We start from the raw sequence: 10,944 nt of genomic DNA on the forward strand, positions 1-10,944 counted from the left end.
GTGACTCCTAAGCTAGGGGGCTAATTTTTTCTTATGCAGAATTTCAAACACACAATCTCAGAAAAATAGTAAAATATTCATGATGGACTTTGGCCAAAGGAACAAAAGGGCGAACTGGTGGTGTGCCGGTTCCAAACCTCTTGTCTGTCCCTCTACCAGCACTAGGACCAGGGCATGGGCAGGCTAGCCCAAGATTCCCAAGAAGAGGCTGAGAGAGGCACGTGGAACAGAGCAGCCTCAGCCAAGCCGCACCCCCACTCCCAGTGGAGCCCAGCCTGGAGCAGCCAATTCTTAATTGCCTGAGCTAAAGAGCTGCTTGTTTTGTGTGCTACTGAAATTTTGTGCTTGTTTGACATACAACAAAAGCTGATACAATTACCCTTGAGACTTCTGTGCATTTCAGTACCGGATTTGTAGCAGTGGTGGATTAGTTCGTTGCATATAAACATTGCTCTCTGCAGCCTCACCCAGTAAAGAGCTCCAGATTTAGCAAACAAAAACACAAGACGCCAGTTAAATGTGAATTTCAGATAAATTATAAATGATATATTTGAATATAAGTATCTTCCATGCATGTTTAGACCATATTTATACTAACCATTAGCCATTCTTTATCTGAAATTCAAATTCAGCTCGGCATCCTGGGTTTCTCTGGCAATCCTGCCCTTAGTCTTTGTGGCAAGAAAGACATCTTACACAGTAATCATGAGAACGTTCCTGCGGTTGGCACCACAAGGCCAGGAAAAGAATGCCATGGCGCAATGAAAGGAGAGTTTGTTTTTATTCATTCATTTTTATTGGCATATAATTTACATATCATATAATTCAATCATTCCAGCAGATGGAGAAGAGTTGGACAATCGCCATCACAATCAACTTTAGAACATTTTCTTCTTGTACTTATTGCTGTTAGCCCCCTAACTTCCCGGCCATGTCCCTAGGTAATTATTAATCCAGTTACTGACTCTATAGACTTATCTATCCTGGACTTCATATGCAGAAGGAACATACAAAACAAAATCAAGACAAAGAAAAACAATGACAAAATAAAACAGAAAAACTTCCATCGAAAAGGAGCATTATAGCAGGCATGGTTCTGCCTTTGTAAATGAGTGTTATTGAAAGTTTTGCCTTTCAATAACAGTTCTCACTGTTTGTGTAAATAGTGTTGTGTTAGGCCATGTTGACTCGAGAAACAAATCCAGTGACACACATATATGTGTAAGAAAGACCTTTATATCAAGAAGTTATTATATATCAAGAAAACATCCCATCCCAGTCCCAATTTCAAGTTCAATTCTGGCCCATAAATCCCTCTTTAGACTCCTGCAGCCACATGCAACGATGCAGAATGCAGAACAAAGTTGTGTGGCTCTGAGGTGGTGGAAAACATTGTAGGACCCCAGCAGCTCTCAGGGTGGCCTGAAGCAGGAAGGTCAAGGCAGTGAGAAAGAGAGGCTATATATCTCGATCACACCTCCAAGGAAGGTCATCAAGGCTGCTACCTGATTGACAGGCTAAGCTCCACCATGTCTTCTTACAAGAGCCAGTTTGGCACAAAAGCAACCATCTAGCTCAGAAGCAACAAAGTCCACATGGAAGAAGCACACCAGCTTGTGTGACCACAAGGTATAGAAGGGACCAGGTATCAGGCATCAAAGAACAAAAAAATCATATCAGTGGGTGCCTACCTTCCCGATATGATCACTGAAAACAAATATGTGCGTAAGAAAATGTGGTGAAGAAAGCTGATGATGCCCAGCTATCAAAAGATATAGCATCTGGGGTCTTTAAGGCCTGAAGATCAACAAACGGCTATCTAACTCAGAAGCAACAAAGCCCACATGGAAGAAGCACACCAGCCTGTGTGACCACGAGGTGTCGAAAGGATCAGGTATCAAAGAACAAAAAAATCATATCAATGTAAATGAGGGTGAGCACAGAGTGGAGACCCAAAGCCCATCGTAGGCAACTGGACACCTCCTTACAGAAGGGTCACAGGGAGGCAATGAGCCAATCAGGGTGCAGTGTAGTAACGATGAACATACAACTTTCCTCTTGTTCTTAAATGCTTCCTACCCCCACTATCATGATCCCAATTCTACCTTATAAGTCTGGCTAGACCAGAGGATGTACATTGATACAGATAGGAAGTGGAAACACAGGGAATCCAGGACAGATGATCCTTTCAGGACCAGTGGTAAGAGTGGTGATACCTGGAGGGTGGAGGGAAGGTGGGGTAGAAAGGGGGAACCGATTACAAGGATCTACATATAACCTCCTCCCTAGGGGATAGACAACAGAAAGGTGGGTGAAGGGAGATGTCGGACATTGTAAGATATGACAAAATAATAATTTATAAATTATCAAGGGTTCATGAGGGAGGGGGAAGCAGGGAGGGAGGGGGAAAATGAGGAGCTGATATTAAGGGCTCAAGTAGAAAGAAAATGTTTTGAGAATGATGATGGCAACGAATGTATAAATGTGCTTGACCCAATGGATGGATGTATGGATTGTGATAAGAATTGTATGAGCCCCCAATAAAATGATTTTTAAAAAATCAGTAACATGAGAGGGAAAATTTTAACAAAAGATGAGCTCAATAAAAACTATCACAAGTGTTTAGTCTCTTAAGCTTTCAGATGTGTGCAACTCAATAATCCACATACTGTGATGACTTATTCATGTATAATTTCCTGTTCTCAACAGTTGTAAATCCCATACCACTGGCTAAACTACGGGAGAAAGATGGGACTTTCTAGACCCATAAAGAGTTACAGTCTCAGAAACTCACAGGGACAGTTCCACCCCGCCCTCTAGAGGTATTATGAACCAACATCAACTTGATGGCAGTTTGTTTTGTTGTTGTTGAAGTTGGCTAAACTGTTACTATCAATGGAGTTATCGTATGCTCCATGTGTATGATTTATAATGCTCTCCAATAAAGTGATAATGCTGTCTCTAAAATGAACCAGGGACACATATGAACCCTAGATATATGAATGAACTTTGGGATCACACTTAATCCTAGCCCCAATCTAAGAACACTTAGTTCTTATGATATGGTTCTATTCAATACTGGCCCTTGTGAGGAGATCATGAAAGATATGGGTGCTAGAGCAAAGCAGATGAAGAAATTAGATGCTGCTCAGCTACTAGAAAGAATAGTGTCTGGGGTTTTAAAGGCTTGTCTGAAAACAAGCAGCCATTTAAGTGAGAGGCATCACTTAAATCCACATGGAAGAAGCACACCAGCCTGTGTGATCTAAGGATTATAAATAATAAAATCTAAATCCAGAGGAGGAAGTGCTATCAGAACTTAAATTCTGATAATATCCAGTTTTCAGAAGGGTATGGGTGACAGTGGAAGCCCAAAATCCATTTGCAGGGCCTCTGACCATAATCCAGAGCTGTGAATAGCCTTGCTGTCAGACGGAAGAGCATTGTAAAGCTGATTATAGAAGACACAGGTCAAAATGCAACATCATTTGATCTCCCTTTTGACCCATGAAAGGATATATTTTTTAAGAAAACAGGTGGTGGAAATGTAACACGCTCTTCTATTGATAAACCCACTTAAGTTTAATAATGATGATGTCTCAGTTGCTAAGTGCTGCTGTAACAAACTCACCGCAAGTGGATAGATAGCTTTAAAGAACAGAAGTATGTCATCTGACTGGTTAGGAGGAGGCTAGAAATTCCAGTTCAACGTGGGACTGTAGGAAGAGCTCCTTCTTTGTCCATTTCAGCTTTGAGTAGCTTCCAGCAATCCTTGGCGTTCCTGCTGTGTGTATCTGCCTTCCTACCGCAGCTCCTCCATCCCCATGTATGTTTCTGGGTCTATCCTACTCTTTTTACTACTCAGAAGTGATTAGCTTTAGGACCCACCCTAGTCTGCTGTGACCTTATCAACATAACAAAAGAAAACCTCTATTTCCAAGTAGAGTGAGATTTATAACTATCGGGTTAGCAATTCAGCATAATTTCTTAAAAAACATTTTAAAATTATGAATTAAGTGTAAGTTTACAGCTCACTTCATCCACTTTACATTCAACAGCTCAAATCACTCATCAAACCTACCCTCCTCCTTTCCTCTTTGGGGACTGCTGTCTTCCTCTTCACCCAAGTTAATACCCATCAACTCTCTAGCCTATTGTCTCAGCTTCTCTTTGCCCTCCCCACCTTGGCAACCTCCAAAGTCCGTGCCTTTTGGTAAAAGAGTCTGTCTCTGTCTTGTTGTTGCTGTTTCTTCTTCTTCTTCATAAAAGAGGTCTCGTACAATATTTGTCCTTTTGTGATTCACCAATTTCATTGAGCACAATGTCCTCCTGGCCTTGAGGTGTCTCACAGTCACAACACGATTCTCTAATGATTCATAGTATTCCATTGTGTGTATGTACCAAAATCTCTTTATCCGTTATCGGCATTTGGGTTGTTTCCATCGTCTCGCTATTGTGAACAGTGGGTGCAATTAACAAGGGTGTGCCTATCAACATGATTTTCTGAGGGACACAAGTCCATCCATTCCATTTACTCCGCTCTTGCATGAACAGGCAGGGATAGGTACACTATCTTATCCTCCCACCAGTGTTACAGTGTTGACCAAACAACCGACTGCTTGGATTGGTTCTGACCCCCACCCCCCACCCCCACAGAGCAGCCCACAGCGTAGAGCTGCTCCGGGGGAGGTGGGGGTGTGCCCGGCTAGAGAAACAGGTCGCCAGCCTTACTTCCACATTGCCATTGGGTGGGTGAGTACCACCAGCCCCCATCTAGGCTAGCGGATGAAGTGACTACATCATTATAATCATTGAAACGTGAGTCTGTGGAGCAGCAGAGAGGTAAAAATCACTTACTCTTGGTCACACAGCCAGAAAGAACAGCAAAGCTAGAATTCAAAGACAGCTCTCTTTCCGCAAGGCAACCCTGCCTCCAACCACCCAAAGGGTTTTGCTGTGGTTTTCACAAAGTGGCAGAGGACAAAGTGTAACTCCCCAGCCCACCTTTTTCCTGGTCCTCCTCCATCCAGTCTAGCTCCCTGGGGAAGGTAAATAAGCAGGGAGTGTGCAGCTAATTGTCATGTAGCCCAGTGTGATCTCCATTTAAAAGAGGGACCCAGGAGAATTGGTTCCAAATGGTGGCATTCCAGTTTTCAAAGCCCTCCTTGGGGGTGGAAAGGACCGCTGGGCAGCTCTTACTAACAGGCCCCAAGGTGTCCCGCCCTCTGCCAAAGGGACCTTAGCAACGGGCAGAACATGGGTTATTGTGACCTTAGCAACGGGCAGAACATGGGTTATTGTGAGGACGGCATTGTGATGGTGGCTGTGCTGTGAGGTCTGGCAAGGTCAGATGTCAGTGCCTCAAAAGATGTCCCTTGGCCCCCCATTGGCAGCCCTGCGGTCTCCTGAATGACAACTGAGGACAGAGAGATGCTGGAAGCCCGGGGAGCCGGAGAAAGCTGCCCCACCTTCCCCAAGGTGGTGTCTGGTGACCCCATTGCTGAAGGGAAGTCCAAGGCTTCTTTGGTAAGAGAGAAGCCCAGTCTCCCTGCCCAGCCTGCTCATTCCGGGGCAGGAAGGCACCCTGAGGGATAGGCGCCCAATGTGATGCGATTCCAGATGGCTGCCAAGAGCAGTGGGTGGCCTGCACCTAAGCTTGTGGCTGACACCCTTCCAACTCTAGTCAGGGGGCAAGCAGCCCTTCACAAGACTGTGACTTCCCTTGACCCTGGCACCTGGTCTCTCTCACCCACCTCCCTGCTGGGGCCCTTCCCTCCCTCTTTGGAGGGGACCCTGGGTCTCCCCTCTCCCTTGGGCTGGTCTTCTCAACAGGCCCTGGGTTCCTCCCTCTTGGCCGCCTCAGAATCCTGTGTCACTCTGGTCTCAGCCTTAAGCAGAGAGCGGAGTGCAGGGGTCACTTCCGTGGTGACCTGAAAATCACCAGCAAGGGACTTCTCCCTCAACTTCCAAATGCGTCCACCATGTCTTTAAGGGGCTCTCACTCCTCAGGTCCTGACACCCCCCTGCGAGGGTCTTTCTAATGCCAGTGTTTACCTCGAGCATCCCAATGCTGACTCCTCCCTGCCCCCCCTCCCCCCAGCCCACTCCTACCCAGGAAGCAGCGTCCTCGAAGCCAGAATCCCCCACCAGTGACCCTGTGGAGGAGATGGACACTTGCGAAGACGGGGGTTGCCAAGGGGCAATGAAGGCACTGCCCCTCAAGACGGGCCCCACCACCAAGGGCCAGGCGGGTGACGGGCCCCCACTGGCCGAGCCAACCCTCGATCTGGGGAGCAGGCGCGACGTGGAGGTAGAGCTGGAGAAGGTGCGCATGGAGTTCGAGCTCACGCGGCTCAAGTACCTGCACGAGGAGAACCAGCGGCAGCGGCAGCACGAGGAGGTGATGGAGCAGCTGCAGCAGCAGGCAGCGCCACGCCTGGTGGGTGACCCCAGCCTCGTGAAGAAAGTCCCGGGAGGGGTGAGGCGGGGAGTGGGGTGGGGGGCAATAGGGGGTGCAAGGGGACGCGTTGCACAGGCACAGCGATAGACTGAGACGTGGGGCTGTCTAGGAGCCTCACCTGCTTAGATGCGGCATCCTGCTCTGCAGAAGCTGGAATCGACGGACATGGCTCCGTGTCCAGGGGTGCTGCCCCCGAACCCCTCTGCCCCGGGTCACTTCCAGAGATGGGCCACCCCCTGAAGAGACCTCTCCCGCGCACGTGCGTGTGTTGAGCTGGCCCTTCCACTCTCTCAAGGGAGTTTAGGTACCCTGGTGGCGTCGTGGGTTACGCATTGTGCTGCTAACTGCAAGGTCAGCAGTTCGGAAACTACCAGGCGCTCCGAGAGAGCAAGTTGAGGCTTTCTACAGCTGTAAAGAGTTACCAATCTCGGAAACTTATAGGGGCGGTTCTACTCCGCCCTACAAAGTCGAGTCAGAATTAAGAGAGTTGGCCCCAAGAGGGATCCCTGAGCTACCTGTCCACCTAATAGCCCTTTTACTAGCTTCAGAAAGGTCTCCAGATGGCTGCCATTGGGGTACATGTCCCCTGACTTTAACATCTTCTCTGTGACTGGATTTCCACCCCATCGCCCACCCCAGGACTCTCGGTGCACCTTAGAATGCAATGCCTGGGCACTTAAGTCAGAATCTCACTACGTCCTGCCCAGTGGGTTTTGTGTTTCGTTTTGCTTTGAACAAATTTTTATTGTGCATTAGGTGACCGTCTACATATCAGATCATCAATTCTGCCTTCCAATGCTTTAAACTAGTCATCAAAGTCCCCAATAGCTTACCCTGCCCCACCCACTCCATTGATTGCTCTTCTCGCGCTCCTGAATTATCTTCCCTTCACCCAGGTGACACCTGTCAACCATTGGCCGGTGGGCGTTGATGGAACCCTTACCTCCTTTATTCCGGGCTGCCTGTAGGTGTTCTGTGGCATCCACATTCTCCTCTTGCCTGCCCTCCGCGGGGCTAAGAGACTCTACTAGAGGTCAGATCGAATGTGAAGCGCTGTACTCTGTGGTTGGGCCTTGATAAGCACTCCATAGAGGAAGCTGTTCTGGTTCAAAGCAGTACTGCCTGAGCTTTAAGCTCACACCACCCTAGGTGAACATCCGGGCTCTTCCGTGTATAAACAGAGCGGCATTGGGCAAGCTAGCAATCCCCTTTGCGCCTCCGTTGGCTCATCTATTCAATAATCCCTACTGCATAGGGTTGCGGTGTTCACTGGAGAATATATGGAAAGCACTCTGCGGGAGCCTGGCACATTAGGCCAGCACTCAACAAACGTTAGCTATTGCCCTTTTAATGTCCTCCCGCAAGTCACTTCTTGACCCAAAGGCAACAACTTACATTCATCCCATTTCAATGTTATTGGGATGTGATGTATTAGCGCTGCTTCCCAGCTCTGAGTCATCAGCAATTCTGAGAAGCTTGCCTCTGTCGTTAGCCGAGCCATTGCTCTCCTGATTGAAGAGCATCTGACCTCAAGTAAACACCCCGAAGCTCTCCCTGCAGGTTAGCACTGGTCCATGAATCAGCGCCCTTGGGTTATGTTTTATCCAGCTCATATTTCTCCATTTCTCCGAAGTCTGCCGTCAACTGGTTTCCCAAAATGAAGATGTCGCAGTACCTCAAGCATTTCCCCCAAGGGACTGCTTTTTTTTTTTTTTTTTTTAAGGAAATAGGCTTAGTTTTACATGATTGATTCTTAATGAACACCTGCTGGCTTCTAACAATATCATCTTTTTTCCTCATGCACAAATTACCTGTCCAATTCTACCCTAAGTGATTCTGCTGTGCCCACTCCAGTTGATGGAGCTGAGATTTTCTAGAATCCGGCTTTTTTCTCGCTGCTTTGTGAAGAGGGAGAAAATGCATGTTTTCCTTTTTCTTCAGATTCTGGCACCGTGCCTGCTCTTTTTGAATCCTCATAAATTAGTTCCATTTCCAAGCGTGTGATTTTTCTCAGTCCCCCGGGTGACAGTTCATCAGAAACTGGAACCTGGGACTACTTTGGGGTGATGGATGACTACGGGACCAGGCTTCCGTCTGTCTCTGCACCTAGCCATGTTGGCGTTCTCCTTGTAGCCCAGAGCTCTCTCTTGGATGAAACAGAAGCCTTTGGAAATTGCAGGCTTTATCTGCTCTTCTTCCAGCTGAGCAGATAGCCGGTGGAAAGTGTTTTGAAAAGTCCAAAGAATTCCCTAAATGCATGCTTTGTTTTTCAAAATCACCGTGATTACGCATCAGCATGTCAAGCTGAAAACACAAGCAGGCAGCAGAAAGTCTATGGATCCAGTGCTGTGCCGAGTCTGCAGAAAACCGAGGGAGCACCCAGGCCCGCCCTCCACTTCCATGAGAACACTGGGTTTCTTTTTCTGGGTCTTCAACCCTTCCCGCTATTCGACAGGGAGCATCCTGTTGCATTTTCTGGCTGCCTCAGTTTTAGTTAGTTAGCTTTGTTCTGTGTAGTCGTTTCAACAATAACGTTGTTTGTGACCGTTTACAAAAGTGTTTCATTTCTGTCTATTTAGAAAAGATGAGGCATTGACTTGTTTGGAAAGCTGCCCCAGGCCCCACCCCTTTCTGTTTATGGATGAATTTTTTAAAAATCATGCGAAGAAGTGTTTTCGAGGTAGTTTAGGACATCTCAGTCCCTGCCATCTGGCTGCTTACAAAAGATATATAGCATGATTAAAATATATACTTTTTCTTTTTTTAAGTATATACTTTTTCAAGCATAAACCATAGATGATGCCTTTTCAACTCTAGAGCAACATCAACTTTTGCCTACGTAGAAGTGGATGCTTCTCTGTTTGGTGTGGGGTCTGTTGGCCCCTAACTGTACAGACTCCATTAAGAGCAGCTCCCAGATGGGATTAGCCAAACCACGCAGGTTGCTTTCCCCACAGCCCAGGACCCTTGGGGTTTATGGAGGCCCACCACCTGCTCTTAACACCTGCCCCCAGAAGAAAGCAAACACTGAGTGGAATATCCACAGACTGACCTAGAGCCAAGATCCAGGGAACCAGGAATAGTCATTTGTACCCAAGGGATCCCTCTCATGCCGTCAGGGCCCTGGAAACAAGGTTGGATGTAGGGACACACTGCTCTGAGAACATTCCCAAGATTCCAGAAGCGAGGCTGTCTGAGTCAGACGCTGCCCACGTGTGGAACTCAGATGGGAAGGATGGGACAGGCAGTCAGCTGTTTGTCTGATAGAAGCAGGCTCAAGATGGGGGAGAGTGAGACCTTCCTGTGTGCCAGTTATACGTCATGGGGAATGGGTCATTGATTGCCTCACTCTTCTTCCTCATGATCTTGTGAAGTGGGACCTGCTCTTAACCCTTCCTTGAGGTGAGGAAGATCATTGGTCTGAACTCTTACCGAGAATTGCAACCTGGATCTGCCTGGCTCTCACGCCCAGAGTGGCCTAGCCCTGGTTGCCAGCTTCTCTATTGTCTTATCTCCCCCTCCCCACCCCGCAGTTTTCGGGAGGACTCCAGGACCTCCTGCTCCCACAGAACCAGTTTGCCATGTTCCTGTACTGCTTCATCTTTATACACATAATCTACGTCACCAAGGAGATGGTCGTCTTTCTCTTCTCCAAGCACTACCTCTTCTGCATTGCTGCCATTTTGCTCTGTTTGATTAAAACTTTGTGGCCATACTTCCAAGTGCTGTGATTCTCTCCATTGTGGTGGTGGTGGGGGGGGGAGCCCCACCTCCTTTGCTGACACCTCCCCCTTCCTCCTTTGTGCCTCCCTCCTGTCAGCACCTGCTCTCAAGGAGGACCCCACTGTCAGCCATGTAAATGTGAGTGTGGGAAAACCAGTTGTCACGCCCCTAGGTTCTGTCTCAAATAGTATTCTCCACTCCTTTGTCGTGATTCTATCATGCAGATTGCAATGGCCACATCGAACTCACAGACACCGCTCACTATTGTAGGATTGATTAATAGGTGGCCACGAAGGTGCCCAGTCAGGCCCTGTGACAGAGTTCCCTCGGGACTGCTCATAAAAGCTCAAAGGGCACGCCACTGAACCCTGAATCAAGTGCCCAGAATGCCCCCCACCTCTCTGTAAGCCTCAGCCTGAAGGCATTCAACTCCACTTCTGGGGGTCAGCAAGCCCAGCTGCTTCAACAAAGTGCCCAGAGGCATCCCATTCCACAAGCCAGCCCTCTGCCCCAATGCACTCCGCTGGACTTGATCTGTGGGCTGGGAAATCCACCCCCTGCCTCCTGCTCTGCCTCCTGGTTCTGCTGCTGCTCCTGCTGCTCTGCTCCTCTGCAGAGGTCAAACAGTCTCTGGGGCAAGGAGATCCACTGTGCTGGGATCTCAGGGAACAGAAGACATGCTCCGCTCCTGGCTCTTGGTGGTAGTGAAAAGACCTCTTCCCCCTGCTTCTCAGAGGGCTTGTTTTGTACCCAGCAGAATC

General features: G+C 48.0%; 1 protein-coding gene across 1 annotated transcript; it reads left to right on the plus strand.

Annotated features, from left to right (window-relative positions):
- The first annotated feature begins 5,409 nt into the window (after positions 1–5,409).
- On the plus strand, positions 5,410–10,191 carry TMEM247 (transmembrane protein 247). The gene is made up of 3 exons (XM_004700045.1): positions 5,410–5,526; positions 6,101–6,439; positions 9,994–10,191. Exons 1-3 carry the CDS (start codon positions 5,410–5,412, stop codon positions 10,189–10,191), a joined length of 654 nt encoding a protein of 217 aa, XP_004700102.1.
- Positions 10,192–10,944: the final 753 nt, after the last annotated feature.

Source organism: Echinops telfairi, unplaced genomic scaffold, assembly GCF_000313985.2.
Source record: "Echinops telfairi isolate 266 unplaced genomic scaffold, ASM31398v2 ScPeMD7_7475;HRSCAF=8513, whole genome shotgun sequence".
In the NCBI taxonomy this organism is placed as follows: domain Eukaryota; kingdom Metazoa; phylum Chordata; class Mammalia; order Afrosoricida; family Tenrecidae; genus Echinops; species Echinops telfairi.

Bases quoted from the DNA above. Each gene is read 5' to 3' on its own strand.
- TMEM247 (XM_004700045.1), top strand. From the start codon at position 5,410: ATGACAACTGAGGACAGAGAGATGCTGGAAGCCCGGGGAGCCGGAGAA. The intron at 5,527-6,100 runs GTAAGAGAGAAG...CCCTCCCCCCAG, and splicing joins GGAAGTCCAAGGCTTCTTTG to CCCACTCCTACCCAGGAAGC. The intron at 6,440-9,993 runs GTGGGTGACCCC...CCCACCCCGCAG, and splicing joins AGCAGGCAGCGCCACGCCTG to TTTTCGGGAGGACTCCAGGA.